We start from the raw sequence: 22955 nt of genomic DNA, 5'->3' as shown, positions 1-22955 counted from the left end.
TCCCACACTTACAACACTTACTATTCTCCCGACTTGAATACACAAGTCAAAATCACTGGGCGGCCTAGCTATTTGGAAAATGAAGAAGGGAAGTCATTCTACTTATCAGCTGCTCCTTTTCCGAGTGTTCTTGGCAGTCAGCGAGTATACCTTGCACAATGACGTCATCGTCCAAATAGATGACTTTCTCATGTCGATGGATAAGCAGAGGGAGATAAAATCGAACAAAGTTCAGCTGTTAAAACAACAAAGGAAGCGATGGTGGGCAAGAGGCTTGTGGCTCCGCGTCTTCCAGCGGTGGAGGGGTGGCTCTGACCTTGGCCTCAGCTCAGCTCTGGGTGCGGAGCGAGATACAACAGGCTGCAGAGATGCCTCACCGCAGCGTCCCGGTGCCCAGGGATGGGGGCCCGGGGCCGCAACCAGCCCTGGCAGATCACAGCTGCCCAGACGGTGAGGGGACACCTTCCCCTCTGTGAACTGCTACAGCGGGGGTCACAGGCTTCCTTCCTGGTCAGTCTTTCAGGCCACAAATTGCCTGCTCTCCTCTACACTAGTAATTTGACGGCTGTCAACTAAGCCTCACGCACGCATGCGCACACACACGCACGCATGCACACGCACACGCACACGCACGCACACGGGCACAGAGGCATCCCAGCCGCAAGTTTAACCTGTTAGCTCCTTGGACGAGAAAAAAGTCAGACAAGCAAGAGCGGAGGGTGGGAGTCAAGCAGTTTGATTAGCCGCACCACTTAATCCAAAATCGCATCTCAGCTCACGCTCTGATAATAAATATAAGGAATTGGGAAAAGGTCATGTCATCGAAGGGCTTAGAATTCATTACATTTTTGAGGATGGATTTCAGTAACAGCTATATGTAGAGCATGGCTACATTTTCTGTGAACCCGCCATCAACCCTACTCTTTATGCAAGAAAGAGTCCCTTTTGTAAGAACTCTTGCAGTAAAATACCTTAAGATTCCCAATGCTAGGGAAAACAGTGGGTGTCTCCTGCAAATATCTTAGTTGATCCTATGAGGTATATAATCAACCATGCTACTGTTTTTCCTTAGCTACTGGGATACTCGGCTAAATTTAATGTCCCATTGCAGTACACACAACAGCCTGTGGGTTGGGAATATTTTTTCCTGGCCTCACAATTTGGCCCCTACCCCCAACCCCTAAGGCATATTCACACACATAAAGGCATCCTACATTTCCTTACGCTTCATTTCTTCTTTAATAGCTTCATTATATTTATGTAAACCATCTTAAATCCTTCTGGAGCAGGTGGTATAAATTATAAATAAGCAGAGCTTGGTGGAGAGCTAACACTGCTTCAGAAATATTCCATCCGCATCCCAGTGGCCAGTGCTCCACACTGAGCAAGGGTCTCACCAAAGACTGTCCCCAGCACGGGCGTGTTTCCTACTCACAGGCTGAAGCAGTTCGGGCCTTGATGAATCTGGTCTGATCTTCCCTTTGAGGACTATAGGGTTGAATTCCACGACTTTAAAGTTTATTTCCCTTAGTTTAGAATGTTCGATCCATTTTCTAAAGAGATGACAAAAAAACACACACACACACACACAAAGAAAGCTCTAGTATACACCTCCAACCTTTCCTCACTTTGCCTATTGCTTCAGAGTCAATCTGTTGCCTCCTTAGAAAGTTAAAAATAAAATGTCTAAACCTTCGAGTTTAGTCTATAAATCCTTCTGATTTTTTTTTTTTTTCTCTATCTGGTCTGGCTTCAAATCTTTCCTCTTTTTTTCCTTTAATTCACATAACTCTGCAAAGGAAATGAAGCAAAATAGTAATAACCAAATATCTCCCCAGATCCACATAATCTCCACAGGAAACTGGAAGAACAAAAATGTTCCTGCCATGGGCTAACGGATTTATCAAGTTATGAAGCAGGACATTCTGAATCTCCTACTCGAGGGAAGTCATTCTTCCTCTGCTGTTTGGACTCCAAGGATGATTTGGAGTCAACCTTGTCTCTGAGTCTCTGTCTCTCACTGTTGCCCCACCTGTCCTTGCTTCCCGCCTTCTCCTCCTTGCCCCCACCCTCTGCCCTCGTGTTCTCTCAGTCTCACACAGTGTATGACTATCTTTTTTCCAATCCATAATACAATTCTTGGTAGAAATGATCTCAAAATACGATTGTCAATGACTAAAGCGTTTGTTGTTGCTCAAAAATCAACAAAAGAGTTGATCTTCTGAATAACATTGAGATCTGCAAAATTTGATCCATAAATGCCCATCATTTACACAACGTTATATGTCAATTATAGCTCAATAAATCCGGAGGGGGGTAGAAGTCACGTCAACAATGGCGAGAGACTCAAGCATGCACATCTACGTGGCCAAGAAATGTGGGGAAAACGTGCTCAAACTCATTAGAAATAAAAGGATCTCAAGTTAAACCACTGTGAGATAGCCTTGGACACCCGGCTGAATGGCAAAGTTAAAAAGACTGACCATCCCACTTCGGGGTGGTGGTTGTTACATGGGTATGTTTACTTTGTGATGACTCACTAAGCTGTACACAGGATTTAGGCAATATTCTGTTTTTGTATTATGCTTCAATGAAAAGAGGGTTTTTTGTTTTTAATTATTTAAAACAGGGGGGTAGTGGACTACACCACCAAGAGCTGGGAGACAGTTCCTGCTCAGAGCCCTGGAGCTCATGCCTTTTGTTCAAGTACAAACCCTTGCTCAGAACATATTACACACACTACCCTTTGGGGTTTGGTTATCTAGTTTTCATTCCCACGGATAATTACAGGGCTGTTAACAGCAGGCTAAGGGAATAATCTCCAACAATAAATGATAAGAAGAGTGAGAAATGAGACAGAAAATCTAGAATGTAAACATAAGCCCTCAAAACCCACAGGAGCCAAGGACCATTTAGATTAGGAGCAAGTGTCTTCCATATCTCAGTACCTCCTAATAGTGCTAAGACTTAAAAATCTAATTATAAAAGTCATACATAAATATATTCTCTGAGAGCCTGGCTAGCTCAGTTGGAAGAGCATACAACTCTTCTTCTTGGGGTCATGAGCTCAAGCCCCACATTGGGTATAGAGATTACTAAGATAAATAAAGAAAAATTCTTTCTTCCTTTTTTTTTTTACAGATTTTATTTATTTATTTGAGGGAGAGAACAAGTGAGAGAGAGCACAAATGGGGTGAGGGGCAGAGGAAGAGGGAGAAGCAACCTCCCTGCTGAGCAAGGAGCCCAACACAGGGTGATCCCAGAGTCCTGGGATCATGACCTGAGCTGAAGGCAGACACTTAACTGACTGAGCCACCCAGGCGTCCCTATTCTCCTTCCGAATAATGGAAATAACACTTGAAATACCTTGAACTTCCCTTCATCACTGCTCTCCCCAATCCCTCCATCCTCCCCAGAGGCGGCCACTGTTAACAGATGGAGATCTTTTGGGTCTTTTTCTTTACAGAAACACATATATGTACATATACACATTTACAGTTTGGGTTGTTTTTAAGATTTTTAAAAAAGATTTTATTTATTTATTTGACAGAGAGAGAGAGCACAAGCAGGGGGAGTGGCAGGCAGAGGGAGAGGGAAAGCAGGCTCCCCATTGAACAGAGAGTCTCACGTGAGGCTCGATCCCAGGACCCTGGGATCATGACCTGAGCCAAAGGCAGACGCTTAACCGACTGAGCCACCCAGGCACCCCTTTTTTTCTTAAGATTTTATTTTTAAGTAATCTCTGCACCCAATGTGGGGCTCGAATTCACAACCCTGAGATCAAGACTGCATGCTCTACCAACCGAGCCAGCCAGGCACCCCTGTTTTTGTTTTTGTTTTTATCTTTAAAGCTATAAACAATGTTTTTGTCCCCCGTCCCCAAATTCATATGTTGAAACCTAATCCCCAGTGTGATGGCATTTGGAGGTGTGGCCTTCAGAAGGTGATTAGGTCCTGAGGGTGGAGCCCTCATGAATGGAATTAATGCCCTTCTGACAGAGACCCCAGTGAAATCCCATACCCCTTCCACCATGGGAGGGCAACAAAAATGCAGCCCTCTATGAACCAGCAAGCAGGCCCTTACCAGACATGGAATCGGCTGGGGCCTAGATCTTGGGCTTCACAGCCTCCAGAACTGAGAGAAATACATTTCTATTTTTATAAGCCACCCAGTCTGGGGCTTTCTGTTACAGCAGCCTGAATGGATAAGACATTCATAAAATGGATTATACCATATGAGATGTACGGCAATGTGCATCTTCCACTTAACAAGATGCCTCGAAGATCTTGTCAGTATACCCACACGGCCTTCTTTCTCTTTTAATAGCTGGATCATATTCCATAGTTCATTTCAATATTCTTCTATTGATGGACATTTAAGCAGTTAGCATTTTTTTTTTGCTATTTCATATAATGCTGAAATTAACACTGTTGTACCTATATTTTGGTAATATGTATTAGAATTGCTGTAACAGATTCCTAGTAGTGAAAATGGTATGGTGAGTCAAACTATATATGTTATATATGCATATAACATTTTTTTAAAATTTAAAATTCCAATTAGTTAACATACAGTGTAATATTATCTGCAGGTGTACAACATAGTGATCCAACACTTCCATGCAGTACCAGTGCTCATCATGACAAGTGCACCTGTTTCACTCATCCCCCCACCCGCCTCCCCCTGGGAACCAGAAGTTTGTTCTCGATAGTTGAGAGTCTGTTTCTTGGTTTGTCTCTCTCTCTTTTTTCCTTTGTTCATTTTTTTTGTTCCTTACATTCCACATGAGTGAGATCATATGGTGTTTGTCTTTCTCTGACTGATTTATTTCACTTAGCAAAATACAATCAAGCTCCATCCACATCATTGCAAATGGTAAGATGCCATGCTTTTATATGCCTGAATAATACTCCATTGTATATACACACCACCTCTTCTTTATCCATTCATCTATCCAAGGACACTTAGGCTGCTTCCTTGATTTGGCTATTGTAAATAAGGCTACTATAAATGTAGGAGTGCATGTATCACTTTGAGTTAGTGTTTTTGTATTTTGGTTGTAAATACCCACTAGTGCAATTCCTGGATTGTAGGGTAATTTTATTTCTAACTTTTTGAGGAAACTCCATACTGTCTTCCACAGTGGCTACAGCAGTTCTATGCATATCAAATTTTATTAGACATTGCCATATTGCTCTTTCAAAATGCCTTACCAGTTTACAAAGTGTACATTGTTTAAGTAAAGAATGAGCATGTCCATTTTCTTGCACTGAATATTGTTGTCCTCTTTAATTTTTTACCATCTCGATGAGTGAAAAATTATATGTCATTGTCATTTTAATTTGCATTTCCCTATGAGTAACACAGAATACCTTTTCATGTTTGTTGACCATTTGTATTTTTTCTTCTATGATTTGTTTGTTTGTATTCTATTTGTTTCTATTTCTATTTTTCTACTAGATGTTTGTATGCTTAAAAATTTTTTGTGAGAATTCTTTTTATACTTTGGATAGTAATCCTTCATCTATAATACATGTTGAAAATATTTTACCTCATTTATTGCATGATTAATTTCACTTACAGTGTTTTTCATAATTTAAAAGTGTTTAGGGGCACCTGGGTGGCTCAGTCAGTTAGGTATCTGCCTTCAGCTCAGGTCATGATCCCAGGGTCCTGGGATTGAGGCTCTCTTCTGGCTCCCTGCTCAGTGGGGAGTCTGTTTCTCCCTCTCCCTCTGCCCCCCCCCCCAGTTCATGCTCTCTCTCTCTCAATAAATAAATAAATGCAATCTTTAAAATACGTAAATGAATAAAGCCTTGTCTGTTAATCCCAAAACTTGGGTTCTCTAAAAATTAAATAAATAAATAAATAAATAAATAAAGTTTTTAAATGTTATGCAGTAAAATCTGTCCATTTTTTCCTTATGGTTTTTGTGCTCACAGTCATTTTCCATAGCAAAATTATATAATTATCCCACATTTTTATAATACTTTAAAATTTGATTTTCTATTTATCTCTTCTAAATCCATTCCCAACTTATTTTTTTAGTGTGTTGTGTGATAGGAAACAGATTGCTTTGCAGTTCAAAAATTATAATAATGGGGTGCCTGGGTGGCTCAGTCAGTCAGGCATCTGCCTTCGGCTCAGGTCATGATCCCAGGGTTCTGGGATCAAGCCCAGCGTCCATTTCCCTGCTCAGCAGGGAGCCTGCTTCTCCCTCTCCCTCTGCCCCTCCCCCCTGCTTGTGCTCTCTCTCTCTCTCACTCTATCTCAAATAAATAAATAAATTCTTTAAAAAATTATAATCAGGGCACCTGGGTGGCTCAGAGGGTTAAGCGTCTGCCTTCGGCTCAGGTCATGATCCCAGGGTCCTGGGATCGAGTCCCACATTGGGCTCCCTGCTCCTTGGGAGCCTGCTTCTCCCTCTGCTTCTCTCTCTCTCTCTCCCTCTGTCTCTCATGAATAAATAAATAAAATCTTTAAAAAAATAAATTAAATTAAATTAAATTAAAAATTATAATCAGTGATGATTCTGGGTCATATTAAAATGATACTATATTACTATCCTTCCAGGTTAAAAAAGCAGAGAAAAGAGAAACCATTTTAGAAAGAAAGACTTCCACAGAACCTGCTTAAGGACTGCAATTCTTTGGTTCATTAGACAATTCGCTTCGGCAGAACGATGCCTTGAACAACCGGATTAATGAGGCTTTGCTGCAACTTCCTTAGTGAGGCAACACATTCGTCAGGTCGCCGAGTAAACCTCAGGTCATCCTCTCATTAATTCAAATGACATGTATCAAACCCAAAACATAGGGAAATCCATTTAAGGAAAGATAAGAAAGATGAAAAAAAAAAAAAAAAGCAGAAAACTCCAAAGTCTATAGTGCACAAATTACCGGATTCGAGACAGAGTGTTCCGGAGTCCAACGACGTAGAACAGAATGTTGGCGTCAGTGTTGCTGTAGATGCTGTTGATGGCAGCCATGGTGGCACCCATTCTGCCCGCCGCAGCACAAATCACCACAGGAATCTCCTCCTCCATTTCCTCAGGAGGTTCAGAGTCCTCGTCTGGAAACATCAAAATCAGTGTCTTAGAACATGAAGGAATTTCATAGTAGGGCCAGGTGTCTTCCACACTCCTGGGGGAAGACAGCATAGGGTAGTAGAGACTGCCAGCTATTCTCCAACACCCAGTCTCCTCTTCTCTTAGAAAAAGAACACTGGAATTTTAGCTGGCACAGAGCCAACCACGATTCTCAGACTCCCTTGCAAGTCTGTGTGATCAAGTTCTGACCAATGGGAGGTTAGTGCAGGTATTTGGGCGACTACTGGGTTTGTCTTTGAAAGCAATGTGCTGGCCTCCCCTCTTCCTTTCCCCCTTCGCATTGTCTGGAATGGGGATATGATGACAGGACTCAGGGCAACCATCTTGGGCCCCAAGATGGAAGCTACCTGTGGAGGACACCAAAACCCTAAGAGAGAAGGAAACTTGATCTGGATGACTGTAGAAAGGACACATCACACTTTGACCTTGAGAGAGAAAATAAACCTCTGTTTTGCTTCAGCACTATTATTTTGGAGCTCTCTTACAGAAGCCAATCAGATAGCCTAACACAGATACACAGTTGAAAAATATGTGAAGAACTGAAAGCCTCATTCGATTCGACAGTTCCTCAGCTCCTCAGCTCTTTCCTCAACTGGGATATTTACCCTGCCTATGCTGCTATGAAATCTACTGCTTGTGATCTTCCTTCTCTTATCCACCCTCTAGTCAAGTGTCTGTAAACTTGACAGCAAGAGAAAGGAGGTAAATGAAAGAGCATGACTAATGTACAAGATGAGTAATTGATTGTTCTCTTGAGCTGTGGCTGTGATATAAAAAACTGGTGATATAACATCACATTTTGGCACCACAGTATAGTTTTCCAGGATGAAGGATAATAATTATCAGTATGTAGAGTACCCACAATCAGATGCCCTTCTGGTTTTTACTTAAAGCTTGCTCTCTCTTTACAGATACTTTTTGCAAAATACTACTCAGATGCAGGGTAGTTCTAGCTGATATTTAATCCAACAAATATATATTAAACTAACTACCAGGACCTGTGCTTTGTATAACTTAAGGAACATGGAAGCGTCTACCCCTTCTCCTCCTACGTCTCTTCACAGGCTGGCCACCACATTGGACATGTCCACCACGAGAATAAGTTTGTTTTCACAGTATCTTTAGTGACATGAGAGAATGCTCATAATACAATGTTAAGGGGGAAAAGAATACAAAATTCTCTCTAGCATTTGGTGCACAAAATCACCACACGAATCTCATCTAGCATATTATCCCAATGTGATAATATACAGACATTTTCAAATGGATCTACATCTGTTTATGGAATTATGAGTGATTTCAATTTCCTTATTTGCATCTCTTGTGTTTTCCAAATTCTCTGAAGTAACTATGGTTATTTTTATAAACAAAAAAGAAAATACTTCTCTTTTTTTAAAGATTTTATTTATTTGACAGAGAGAGACACAGGGAGAGAGGGAACACAAGCAGGGGGAGTGGGAGAGGGAGAAGCAGGCTTCCTGCTGAGCAGGGAGCCCAATGCGGGGCTCGATCCCAGGACCCTGGGATCATGACCTGAGCGGAAGGCAGATGCTTAACGACTGAGCCACCCAGGTGCCCCAAAAGAAAATATTTCCTAAGGGATTATTCCTTTTGGACTAAACTGTCATCTTGGGGAGGTTTCCTAATCATGTGGCATGTTACTTTCAGGCAGTGAAGTGAACTGCCCCAAATGCAAATCTGACTATGTTTCTTCACTGCTTCCCATCCTTCAGGGGGTCCCATAAGGTAAAGCTACCTTCCTTTGCCTGGCACACAGGGTGCCTCACGATCCAGCCCCTGCTCACTTCCCTAGCTTTGACTCCTTCCATTCCAGCAATACCAAACTACTTGTGGTCCCCTGAACACTGCACCAGGCAGGTTGTCCCTTTCCTCAGTGCCCTTGCACACACCGTTCCTGATGCCTGGAACGTTCCTTCCACCTTTTCCTGCATGGCTAACTCTGACTCCATCAGTCTAGATCAGACCCTCAAGGAAGCCTTAACAGCTCCTTACACAAATTAGCTCACCCCCTATCTGTGCTCACTTTGGTCTTGTTTGTGGCTGGATTTAGCAGCTGCATTGCAATTTTTTGGGTTGCATGTCTTTCCTTTCTCTCTCATTACATTGGGAGCTCCATGAGGGCCAGGACAGTAACTTGTTCATCTCTGTCTGCTCACTTGCAGCTAGCATAGTGCCTGGAACATGGTAGATTCCCAATCCACTTTGGAGGGAGGGATGGATGAATGGATGGGTGAATTTATTAAATACCTCTCTTTGAGCACTTACTCCACTGCACACAAAGCATCTATTCATGTGTCTGTCTCCCCCGCTAGACTATGAGCTCATTATATTATCCCCACGGAGTCTGGCACCTAGGAAGCACTTAATAAAAGTTTGCTGGATTTAACTGAATTGATGTGTAGATCTTACAGAACAGGGCTTTGGAGGAATGATTCCTGGACTACTTGTAGGCGCAAAGAAAGAGAGAGAAGGGCTGGAAAGCTGGGGCAGAGCCAGCCTGTCAGGCAACAGGCAGAATAAGGGAGGAGGAAGGTATCCCCAGGAAATAGGGCCACCCCAAGGGGTCAAACACCAAGTTTATAGCTCATCTGCCACACTTCTTAGGAGCCTCTGCCAGTCAGAGGAGCTGGAAGCTAACCTAAGCCAAAAACACTGCTCTCTGCCAAGAAGTCTTCCCTGGACAGAATATGGATGAAGGCACACTGGAGAAAGGGGGGGGGGAACGATTTACCAACTGTAAATTCTTCACGAATGTTTCATCCTTGCAGCTTCTTGGGGGAATCATCCACTGTTTTTGAATCTGTTGTGCCAATTGGTGCCTAAGCCAATTCATCAAAAGATTTAGCTGCTTGGTGCCCTAAAATCTCTAAGAAAACACCATACTGATGGTAGTATGGACTAGAAATGTATTCCATTGCACTAGTCCATTCCCACAAGCAGCACTTATCAGACCACGCCCATTCCTAGAAAAAGTGAAATGTATGCTCTCCCAACGCCAAGTCTCTGAATCCCATTTAAATTAGGATCTTTTTAGCCAATCATGTAAACTTGCCTCACTTCAAATGGGTCAGGGAGTTAATCACCAGCTAAATTACCAGGAGATTACATCAAATGTTATTATCAGGAGAATACACAAAATGGCACTGTGCTTTTCTTCAGCATGTGACTTTACAGGGCTTCTGGACATCACCTTATACCACTAGTTCTTTGAATTACTGTCTTAGAAAATACAAAAGTTAATATGGAATAGGTGGAGCACAGAGGAGTTTCACTGATTCTATTTTCTAGAATGGTAGATAAATGTCATTATACATTTCTCACAGCCCATGTACAACACCAGGAGTGAACCCGAAAGGTGTAAACTGTGGACGCTGGGTAAGAATGACGTGCCCATGGAAGTTCATCACTTGTCACTAATGTACCATAGGGCAGGGGATGGTTTTTGTTTGTTTTTTTTTTTAAGATTTTAATTATTTATTTAACAGAGAGAGACACAGCGAGAGCAGGAACACAAGCGGGGGAGTGGGAGAGGGAGAAGCAGGCTCCCCGCTGAGCAGGGAGCCCAATGTGGGGCTCGATCCCAGGACCCTGAGATCATGACCTGAGCCGAAGGCAGACGCTTAACGACTGAGGCACCCAAGGCACCCCAAAAATAAAGTCTATTAAAAATATTAATATGTCAAATAAATAAATAAAATCTTTATATATATATTAATATGCACTTCTTGGAAAGAATCCCAGGGGCACCTGGGTGGCTCAGTCAGTTTAAACGTCTGCCTTCAGCTCAGGTCTTGATCCTGGAGTCCCAGGATCGAGCCCCGCATGGGGCTCCCTCCTTCTCCCTCTGCCCCTCATCCCGCTCCTGTTCTCTCTCTCTCATATAAGTAAATAAAAAATCTTAAAAAAAAAAAATCCCAGCCCCAAATTCCAATAAACCCTGATGATTTTCTTCAGACCTCTCCACTCCAATTCCAAAGGCAGATCTCTGTTACGGGTGTAATGTGTGCCTCTCAAATCCTTCTTCATGTTATTCCAAAAGGAAATATACCACTTACATGTATTATTTTAAAACCAAAATGAAATCATACTTTTCATGGTTTTCTGCAACTTGGCATTTTCCACTTAACATAGCACAGTCATCTTTCCATGTCAACACTATATTCTTTTGAATAGTAGTTCATAACACTGATTCTTTTTTTATTTAACACTGCATGGGATAAAAATATGACACTGGATCCATTCATGTGCTCCAAACACTTTGTTTATTGGTATATGGCTAATTAATGAGCCAGGATGTGCATTTCCTTACAGTTGTTTTAACAGCTGTTATAAAAGCTATTCATTTCTCTCTGTGGAGAAAGGAGTTTGCTGTGGGATTCAACTGGCCAAATGTGTTGGTTTATGGGCAGGGAGTGAATGAAGGGTGAGGAGGAAAGAACTTGAAGTTCAGACAACTTTTGACCTTGTATGGCTTCCTTCCTCTATTGAGGCATAATTTATTGTTATGGACTGAATTGTGTAAATTCATATATTGAAGCCCTAACCCCTACTACCTCAGAATGTGACTGCATTCGAAGACAGAGCCTTTAAAGGACAATTAAGTGAAAAATGAGGCTTAGCTTGAGGCTTAATCCAGTATGACTGGTGTCCTTATAAGAAGAGGCAGGGACATCAGAGATGTAAACACTCAGAAAAGGTCATCTGAGGACATGGGGAGAACTGTGAGCCTAGAAGAGAAGTCTTGGGAGAAATGAATGCTGGGAACACCTGGATCTTAGACTTCCAGCCTTAAGAGCTGTGAGAAAATAAATTTCTTTTGTTTAGGCCACCTAGTCTGTGGTATTTTGTTAAGGCAGCCTGGGCTAATACAGATTTCTTAAAATTTGGAAATTTTGGAATTTTCTTAAAATTTGCTACTGTAGGTATACAGTTCCATGATTTTTAGTAAATTGATAGAGTTGCACAACCACAATCACCATTTTAGAACAATCTCACCTCCGTGAAAAGTTCCCTTCACTGGGTTACCGTCAATCCACTCCCACTCCCAGGTCCAGGAAACCAGAGCTCTCTTTTATGTCTCTGTAGATTTACCTTTTCTAGAGATTTCTATACACAGAACTGTATAATATGTGGGCTTTCAGGTCTGGCTTCTTTCATGTAGCATAATCTCTGGGAGGTTTATCCACAGGGGAGCACACATTACTGTGTTCCTTTTTACTGTTGAAAAGGACTCCACTGTGTCAATATACTACATTTTATTTAGTCATTAGTTGATTCACATGTGGATTGTTTCCAGTTCATGGCTACAAAGAATAATGTCCTAGAAACATTTGTATACAGGTCTTTATGTGAAGTCATTCTCTTTCCAGATGCTCCTCATGTTCATTTAGACCAGATTACACATGTTTTTAACTTTTTTTGGGGGGGGGGAGAGAGAGAGAGAGCACGAGAGAGTATGAGCAGGAGAAAGGGACAGAGGAAGAGGGAGAAGCAAACTCCCCACTGAGCAGGAAGCCCTATGTGGGGCTCGATCCTAGGACCCTGGGATCATGACCTGAGCCAAAGTCAGATGCTTACCTGACTGAGCCACCCAGGTGCCCCTTAACTGTTTTTTTTTAATGAATTTTTTATATTAAGGTAAGTCAGCTTTGTGAGAACAGGGACATTGTTTTTTTTTTTCATTGTTGTATGTCCAGTGCCTAAGCTGGCTTAAGAAAAATAGTTTGAGAGGGTGCCTGGGTGGCTCAGTTGGTTAAGCGACTGCCTTCGGCTCAGGTGATGATCCTTGAGTCCTGGGATCGAGTCCCGCATCGGGCTCCCTGCTCAGCGGGGAGTCTGCTTCTCCCGCTGACCCTCTTCCCTCTTGTGCTCTCTATCTCTCATTCTCTCTCTCTCAAATAAGTAAATAAAATCTTTAAAAAAAAGAAAAGAAAAGAAAAATAGTGTGAGGTGAATGTATATAATGCACCAAAATATTAACTGTATTTGTCTTTGGCTGATACGACAACAGGTAATATTTTTTCTCTTCTGCATTTTCCATAAATGTATTTGTTTGATTAATATAAAAATTAAATTATCTAAAAATAGGAGCATCTGGCTGGCTCAGTTGGAGGAGTGTGAGACTTTTGATCTCAGGGTTGTGAGTTTGGGCCCCACAGTAGGTGTAAAGATTACTTAAAAATAAAATCTTTATAAATAACATAATATAACATAATATAACATAACATAATATACTTGCTATCAGTGTTTCTTAATTTTTGTGTGGGTTGATTTTGTGTGTTCGGAGGTTGTAAAGGTGCCATTTCAAGCAATTCACCCCTCGGGAGGGAAATTGGGCTCCTCGGCACAGCTGGAAGAGAATATAGGGTCAATACAGGAGCTTTTTTAAGTTGAGAATTCTGAGGCTATTTGTGTACTAATGGGAATGAACCAGCAGGGAGAAGAAAGAGAAGGCAATTTTCATAACCAAGATTATTGAGAGACTCAAAGGACAGATGTAAAGCAAGCCACCCAAAGTGTTGTCCAAAAACCAAGTGTCACTGGGAGCTTATTAGAAATGCAAATTCTCAGGCCTCACCCCATATCTACTAACTCAAAATTTCTCAGGGTGGGTCCAAGTATTGTGTTTTAACAAACTGTAATTGTGATTCTTATATGAATGAATATATTGAATGGATAGCCAACATTTATATGATGCTTATGATGAGCCAGTACTTCTTATGAGTACAGGTTCTCAGCTATTATAACACAGCTAAAGTTTGAGTAGCACTGATCATTCTAGAACATTACTGAGAAGTTGGCCTTGGGTGGATATTCTACGAGCAGGTCCTTGGGATCTGACCAAATTGTGGCTTGTCTCTGAACCCAGCTACTGAAAGGAATCAAAGGAACGCATTTAAACCGCAGTCCCAGGTACCCTATCTTGATGGATTATATATGCTTACTTATCTGCTTTTTTTTTAAAATTCTTTTTATTGTGGTAAAAAACACATAAAATTTCTCATCTTTACCATTTCTAAGTACACAGTTCAGTGTATTAAATACATTCACACTGTGGTACTACTCTCGCCACCATCCATCCCCATAACTCTTACAAAACGGGAGTTTTATAAACTCATTTTATAAAACTACAACTTATACCCATTAAGCAAGAACTCCCTATCCCCCTCCCCCGCCCCAGCCCCTGGCAACCACCATTATACTTTCTGTCTGGATGATTTTGACTATCTAAGTACCTCATATAAGAAGAATCACATAGTATTTGTCTTTTTGGGATTGGCTTATTTCAGTTAGCATACCTGTTTCATTCCTGAGCACAGTTCCCTTATGAACTTTCTTATACAGGATCCCACAGAGGGTCACAATCAGAAGGAACAGCAACACCTGATTAACTGAAATAAAAACAGAAACACATTCAAGTGTAACCTATCAAGCTGAAATTTGGGGAAAGTTTAGAATAGTCTTAGGAGCAGATGCCTTCCCTGACATACATAGCAGTGGTGGTCTGGGACCTTTAAGCAGATGGCATGTGCATAAAGGGTTAAGCCAGGATGCTGTTGATGCTCAAGGATACGGAGATAGAGTTTAAGGAGGATCCAGGGCTACCCCTGGCAGTCTGATGGCAGAGGCTACAACCTTAGTGCGTGTATGATGTTCCCTCTGGAGCCACTTTCTGTGCATGAATACTTTGTTTGAATGAATAGCCAACATTTATATGATGCTTATGATGAGCCAGTACTTCTTATGAGTACAGGTTCTCAGCTATTATAACACAGCTTCTCGGTTAATTCAACCACTGGTCAAGGATGACGTACTGAAAATTCTTGCCCTGAGTGAGAAGCCAGAAGACCCAAATACCTCTTCTAGTTCCCAGCATCCAGGACCATCTGTTCCAGAACAATGACGCTCGCCCTTGGGATCTACTGAGAAGCACAAGTAATATAGGACAGTGTTGTCCTAATATTGAGCACATGCCATGTGATTGTACATGAGGTGGTTTAGGAGGTTCATGATCATGGCATTAAGTAACATTAAATCACAGCGTGAGAAATCAGTTTAATTTCAGGTGCAGGCCGACAACAAAAGCAACCCAGGATTGAATAACATTGTTCTAATCGTATATATTTGTATAATCAACTTCTTTTTATGATACGAGATAGCTTATTCTACTTACAGTAAGGATATACACTTTCTATTATAAAGTACACATACTTTTTTAAATGAGTCAACTTAAAGAAAATTGTTAAGTCATGCATAGGACAGAAGAAACACAGATGATGAAAAATTGAGAAGGTGTGCATTGCTCTACATGGAGCACAAGTACCTGAAGTCTGGAAAATGTTGGTAGGAGAGGAAGGGGCTAGGATTTCAAGCGTGATTCAAATCTTGTTTCTATCACCTCTTAGCTGTGTGGCTTTGGATGGGTCACTGAATCTCTCTGAGCCTCAGTTTGCTCATCTGCTCCATGAGGAGTGTAATTGTAATATTAGTCATTGTCTCACAAGGGGGGTTTTGAGAGTTAACGAAGGCAATGTAGGCCCAGTAAACACGTTACAATTGTTATATGTTATCATTTCCTACTTTTGTGCATCAAGGTATTTACATTTATTGGCCTCATACTGAGCTATTTTCTGGCTCCTAGGCCTTTGTCTTCACATTTGTAAAAGGAAGGAGTCATTCTCTACAGATGTCTTCCAGAGCTACATTCTGAGGCTCAAGGATTCTCCTGTGCTAACATCCAGCTCCCCTCTGCCTTTCTGGATGGTCAGATGCAGCCAGAGACAACCAGATACTAGACTCAATTTAATACCAAACTATAGAGAAATAGAAAATAAGGAACAAAGTCCTGTAGTTTATCAATACGTCTGATTAACATTTACCTGCCACAGCCAGTGTGGGGAAGCAACTCAATGTCTACTACCACCTTTATTTTATTTTTTTTAGTATAAGTATGTCTTATGCAATATTTGGGATATACTTATGCTAAAATATCATTCATAGATAATCTAAAATTCATATCTAACTGGATATCTTGTCTTTTCATCTGCTACATCAGGCAATTCTACCCTGAGGCTAACAGCAACACAATTAGATTACTATGTTTCTCTCCCAGGTTCACAAACTGCTAGATCTGAAATCAAGGGCAAATCCAGGTTTTGATGGGGTCTGAAGATAATATAATTTAAGAATAGGAACATGAAATTACAACTGCTGAATTAAATAGGAACATGAATATTTATTTAAAATGAGAAAATAAGTTATATTTATAAATTTTATAGAAATGTATGACCCCTCTCAGGATAAATCTATGTCTGGACAAAATACTTAACAACTTTCCACAGGCATCATCCTGAAATGATAATGCCAAGTATTGCATGTGGGAAAACGATCCATGAAAATCAAAGAGGATTTTAAAAAAAAAAAAAAAAAAAATCCAAGATCTAGCATCAAAACAGTCTTTTAGAATATCTGTTTTTAATAATCATGATTGTCAAAAGCTGTAATCTTACTTTTTCGTAACAAAGCCATGTGTGTTCAAGCAGACAAAAACTGCGACCTGTGGATTGAAGAAAAAAAATTTATTTAAAACAGAATCAACCCAAAAGTCATCACACAATGATTAATGACCATGTCTTTGATAGTCTGATATGTGGCAAACTGTGGACTCATTCTTTACTGTTCTGATACTAGAACTTTGGAAACAAGTATCTCTTGGATATATAGCTCCCCTCTTCCAATTAATTTCTCTGGCCAAACAGTACAAAGGCCCCCCAAGGGGTAATCTTTTTGTCTTCAGGGGGTTTTGTTTTGGTTTGGTTTTTTATCTTCTCCAAAAAGAGCCCTGTCAGCTCTCTGGGTTAGCAAATCAGACAGTGCTAACTGAAAAAATGTCACACAAGAAGGTCTCCTTGATCTAAAATATCAACCCCATGCATGTTTCTGCTATTATAACTGCATTCCTTTGACAAGGAAATTTTTACATCCTCAGGGACCCCTTTGGGAACCAAACTATACCTTACACTAAATCCAATCATTCATTCCATGAGTATTTATTGAGATTCTACTGAAAGACAAGCACCGTGCTATGTAGTAGGGATGCACCAATGAACAAATCTGTCCCAGTCCCTATCATCATGGGGCTTTTAAACCTGGGGAAAACAGATATTAAAAAGTAACAAATAAAATAATTAGATTATGGTAAGAGATATGAAGGAAACAGAGGTCCTGGGATAAAGATCAACAGAGTTGGGGAGCGTTTCAGGAAGAGAAATCAGGAAAAGCCTCATTGATGAGATGGCATTTGATCAGAAGGAAGAGCAAGAGCCAGTGGGAGAATGCAGAAGGAAACAGCAAAGTGCAAAGGAAAGGAAACAGCAGGTGCAAAGGCCCTGTGGCTAAAAAGAGCTCTGAGTATTCTAAGCACAGCAAGAAGTTCAGTGTGGCTGGAATGGAGTGGACTAAAGAAGAGACTGGCTAGATGAGACTGGAGACAAACTGTGTTGTCTGTAAAGGAGTTTAGATTTTATTTCAAATGCATGCAACTCCTTCCATCCATGTCTGCCTTCATTAAAGTCCCCAAAGCAATGTTTTCAAACATTCCCGCAGAATGGTAAAGGAGAGTGAACACTCAAACTCACCCATAATGAGCTCTAAAATACAAGTTTCTTGCATTACCTTCAGATTCCTGTAAACTGTACAAGAATGAGGAAAAATAATGACTTCTTTCATTGCTAGCCGAGGTCCCCTCAGAGAGAAAACTCTCTGTTATCATGAAGTCAAAATCTTCCATGCATGGACGCGGCGAGCAGGGATGAGAGCACGAACATGTTAAATGGGTCCAAGTAAATGATGAATTGGAATCCTGGGGTTGGCTGCAGCTCAAGAACATTATGTGAGGAGGAGAGAAATCCCATTGCAGGGGCTGCTACTTGCTCATGAGAATGTCTTTCCTTGTGACAGGTGGCCCCCAGGGACTTTTCAAGAACTCTTGGGAGGCCCAATGTTCAGTCCACAGTCTTCTGCCATGCTCTGCACCTTCTAATCCCCACCCTACTGCTTTCCCCCCTTGGATCTAAAGACATGTATCAAGGGGTTTGGGGGAAATCAAGGAAAGGGGGTCCTTGCTGGACATGGAGAATGGGGGAGAGATGCAACTAAGACAAAGCTCTGTGGGTACTTTGAATGTAAGGGAATGTAAGCCATGAGGAAGTCACAGGAATTGTGAAGGGGATATTGGCTGGGGGAAAGGTGAGTCCATTTTACTTGAATCTCCAAATCTATGGCTGCTGGCAGAAATCTTAACCTTTTTTGAGATGTAAATCTCAAAAGTCTGCTGAAACCCATAAACCTCTTTCTAGAATAATATTTTTTATTTTTTTAATTTTTTTTAAAAAAGATTTTATTTATTTGACAGAGACAGCGAGAGAGAAACACAAGCAGGAGGAGTGGGAGAGGGAGAAGCTGGCTTCCCACACAGCAGGGAGCCCAATCTGGGCTCCATCCCAGGACCCTGGGATCATGACCTAAGCCGAAGGCAGACCCTTAACGACTGAGCCACCCAGGCGCCCCTAGAATAATATTTTTTAAAGCTTAAAAAACATATTGTATCACAAAGAAAACCAATTACAGAATTTTAAAGAAAAGGAAGCCATCAGCACATTGGAGGAAAAAAACCCAAATTTGTGACATAATATATATTTTTATTAAGTAGCAACTATTAGCAAGTGTGATAGTTACTGTCAATTGAGGTAGTGGTGAGCTTTAAAAAACTGTGAGATCCCTGAACAACTGTAATGTAATATGAAAATATCTGATTTCTACAGGGGATGGTGGCACAGGTACACAGTAACTTCTGTGATTTGTCGCCTACATTCACAATGAAAGGAAGCGCCCAGTTCCAGTTAGAAGCTAGTGAAAGTGAAGAATTTTTTAGGTGCGCCTAAGTGGCTCAGTCGGTTAAGTGACTGGCTCTTGATTTCAGCTCAGGTCATGATCTCAGGGTCATGGGCTTCCTGCTCAGCTGGGAGTCTGCTTGAGATTCTCTCTCCCTCTGCGTCCCCCAGCCTCCACCCCCACCCCCGCCTTGCACATGCAGGTGCGCTCTCTCTCCCTCCCTCTTTAAAAAGAAAAAAAAAGTTTTTTTTTCACATCTAAGTACATGAAATCCTGTGAAATGTATCCATGAACACTTCGTCAGTCTGTGCACCCCAAGTTAAAGGTTAAACCCCCTGGGCTAGGTAGACTCAACTGCCATCTCGGTCAAGACGATGTTTTCACTGTTTTAACATCTAGAAAAACTGCTGCTCTGTGAAGATTTGTCAGATTTTTCCTAAGGGTTTTCATAGGCCCCAGTTCATGACCTGACACTCCAGGGGACAGGCAGGGTGAGACCCCAGGCCCAGGCAAACACCAGAGAGGGACAGGCTGACTTTCGGGGGGACAGCCAGAGAGAGGAGTGTAAATGGAAAAGGAAACCCTCCAAGGAAGGCTGGAGGGATGCCAGAGACAGATTTGGGATAAGATTTCCTCTTTTGGACTGCTGTACCTGTTAAAGGTCGTGAAAATGCCCACCTGTGCAGCTTTGTGTAGACCAATGTTGAAAAGTCCTCTGCCTCTCTATTGAAGATTACAGAAGATAAAGAAGGGGCCAGGACACAAAACAGAGGGAGACTTACACACACACACACACACACACACACACAGATGCTACCAAGCCAGCTTCTTACACAGACTCCTTGGCTTTGCATGAGATAAATTCAGGGCAAATTTTAAGAGGCCTATCAACCAGATATATGCCAGGGACAACATCTTTTAACAGGAGAGGCCAACCACTTCTTCAGAGAATAAAGAACTGGCCTATAAGAACTATTTTTCTGCCAAGACATTTGATACATGTTGACAAGGTGATTTCTTTGTGGTCTTCTGGATTTCCGCAAATTTCATATTGCCAACTTCCATAATTAGAAAGATTGCTTCACCCAGAGAAACACAAATTGTGTTTCAGTATACCTGGGGTGTGTGTGTGTGTGTGTGTGTGTGTGTGTGTGTGTGTGTGTGTTTAAATAGGCTTCCTTTCTGTGACACAAGTAATTTATTAAAGGCATATTATCAGTTCAAAATTTGATTTCTCAAATTTTCAATATTTACACATAGCAGAATTCACTTTTTTGGTTATATCATTCTATATATTTTAACACATGCATAAATTCTTATACTAAGAATTTATTGTATCTTGTACTAATTGTATGAAGAATTTATTGTATCTTATACTAATTTTTGTACAACAAATGGAATAGAGAACAATCCAACAGCTCCAAAGAATTCTCTTGAGCTACCCTTTTGCAGGCAGAACCTGCCCAACCCCTAGCCTCTCAAAAACACCAATCTGTTGTTTTGCCATTTCCAGAATGCCATATAAATGGGATCATGCAATACACAATCTTTAGAGACTCTCTTCTTTCACTTAGCATGATGTATTTGGGATTCATACTTGCTGTTGAGTGTGTCAATAGTTTTTCCCCTTATCCTTATTGAGTAGTATTCTGTTGTATGGATGTACCACAGTTTACCCATTCACCTGTTGGACATTTGAGTTATTTCGTGTGTTTTGTGATTATGAATAAACCTTCTGTAAACACTTATTTACAGGTTTCTGTGTGATTTTAAGTTTTCAGTTCTCTATGGTAAATACTTAGAAATCAGATGGTGGGGTCATTTGGTAGATGTGTATTTAACTTCATAAGAAACAGCTTATCTAAATAAATAAAATCTTTAAAAGAAAGGGGGGGGGACGCCTGGGTGGCTCAGTCAGCTAAGCGTCTGTCTTCAACTCTGGTCATGATCCTGGGGTCCTGCATTGGGCTCCCTGCTCAGCTGGGAGTCTGCTTCTCCCTCCCCCTGCTGTTGTGCTCTCACTTGCTCTCTCTCTCTTCCTCTCAAATAAATAAAATATTTTTTAAAAAAGGAAACAAAGAGTGTGGCCATTTTAAAAAAAGTAAAATAAATAACAATTTGTCTTGAAAACCCAAAGTTTATTTTAAAATTAAGTTGATCCCTCTTCATTATGGTCCTTCAAAGGAACTTCTGAACTTGACATTTGACTGGAGCTAGCAGTCAGCCAACAGGGAATACACAGCTTTAGAAACCAGCCCCATGACAGAGAGAGCCTCTGCCAGGAGGCACGAAAGGCCCAGATATCACAGCGCCCCAGGGCTCCCTCATGAAGGGTTGTGAGAACTTGTTGGCAGTGATCTTGGGAAACTCTTCAATAGGAAACTCTTTAATTTACTGTAAAGAACCAGCTACAACATCCCTTTTATTTCCCCAGGCTCTAGACTTAGGGTACATGTGTGCTGGCCCCTTCTCCTCTTCCCCGCTTATACCCGGGAGACAATCCAGTCAAAGCAGCACGTTACTTAAGACTCTTCGGATATTGATTTCGGGTACTTTTTATCCACTTACGATTTTAGATGATATGCATTCAGCTGACCCTTTGAGATGATGTAAGCTTAGAATGGTCTATGGCCACAAGCCCCCTCTTCCCCACTCCATGAAGGAAGGCCATCTAGCACCACGGGAGATAGTGAGGGGAAGGCAAAAGGATCTGAGACCGAGTCGCTGATGCCAGTTCTACCCTGGGCATCCCCATTAGTCAAACCAATCAATTCCCCTTTCTTCCTTAAATTGCTTTGAAATGACATTTTCTTGCAAACAATAGTCCTTATAAATACATTCCCTGTGGCCCGAATCATGTGCACCTATGGGGAGAGGTTTGCAGAGCCAGCTACCATTTTTTGCACACTTAATTTGCACCCAGCTCTATGCTGACCAGGTCTGTCATCTTCTTTAATTCTTCCAACACTTTTCAGGCAGATATATCACAATCTCCAGGTTTTACATGAGAAATTGTGGCTCAGAGAGGTTCAGCAACTTGCTCAAAATCACACAGCTATTAAATGGCAGAGCAGGGATGTGAAATGAGGGCTCTCTGACTTCAAATCCCATGCTCTTTAACCACAAGGAGCTGGAGGTCTTCAAGGGCCATTCTGGCTACCCCAGGAAGCAAGGGAGTCAGGCTCCAGGTAACAGATAGCACTGTGTGCTGATGTAGCGTCAGTCAGGTTTGGTCTGCTTGTCCCTGAGTGCTCGGTGACTGTAACTACTGAGATCATGCCAGAAGCAGAGAGAGAGAGTGCTGGCTAGTCCGAGAAGGGGGCTCATCTTTCCCCTGTCCAGCATGTTGCCAACTTGAAAATCCCTTTAAGACAAAACAAGAGGCTCCAGGAAACTGTCAATGGCACATCTGATTGCAAGGCACAGCAGTGGTGAGCCAAGGAGAGAAATTCCTGAATTAGATTCTCAGAGGAAACTTTCTGAGCAGCTTTCAGAATATAAGGCAGGAGTGGAGTCCTGGAGAAGCATGGACTTCCAAAAGAAAGCCCTATTCTATTAAATTTTTTTTTAAAAATATGAAATTAGAAAGATTTGGCATCCTCTCCCTCTGTATAGTTTCATCTCCTGTCTGACGGTGGCACTTTCTGCATAAGTTGCTGTAAATTGCTGTTTCTGGGACTTGCAGTCAAACACATACTAATAGATTAAGTAGGTGTTCGAGAAATGTTTGTAGCTCCTAGATACGAGCTGATGATGTGGGTTTGGTAGAGGAATCAGAGGTGTAAAGAGGCAGAAAACCAGTGGAGGAAGTCAGGGGATGTCCTAAGACATACAATAAGAGGCAGAGACCTGGGGCGGAGAGAAACAGAAATGTTTGGGGCAGAGCCTAGGAGAGTATCTTGTAGGCTAACACAGTTCCTGCATGGAAAGAAA

The 22955-nt window shown here is 41.5% G+C and overlaps 1 protein-coding gene across 6 annotated transcripts in view; it reads right to left on the bottom strand.

Moving 5' to 3' along the window:
* The window catches only part of GLT8D2 (glycosyltransferase 8 domain containing 2), a 47404-nt gene that overhangs the window by 6994 nt on the left and 17455 nt on the right, over positions 1-22955 (bottom strand). For all 6 annotated transcript variants that reach the window (XM_073900374.1, XM_073900376.1, XM_073900377.1 and 3 more), the window contains 5 exons: positions 16640-16686; positions 14429-14521; positions 6901-7072; positions 1436-1553; positions 151-235 (listed from right to left, as the gene is read on the bottom strand). In XM_073900374.1, the coding sequence (XP_073756475.1) occupies positions 151-235; positions 1436-1553; positions 6901-7072; positions 14429-14521; positions 16640-16658 (487 nt within the window). In that variant the 5' untranslated portion in view covers positions 16659-16686. The remainder of the gene's footprint in view (positions 1-150; positions 236-1435; positions 1554-6900; positions 7073-14428; positions 14522-16639; positions 16687-22955) is intronic.

The sequence above is a fragment of the Callorhinus ursinus genome, unplaced genomic scaffold (genome assembly GCF_003265705.2).
Source record: "Callorhinus ursinus isolate GAN/ISIS: 27379988/994484 unplaced genomic scaffold, GSC_fseal_2.0 scaffold14, whole genome shotgun sequence".
Classification (NCBI taxonomy): Eukaryota; Metazoa; Chordata; class Mammalia; order Carnivora; family Otariidae; genus Callorhinus; species Callorhinus ursinus.
This window is presented reverse-complemented; position numbering and strand designations above follow the sequence as displayed.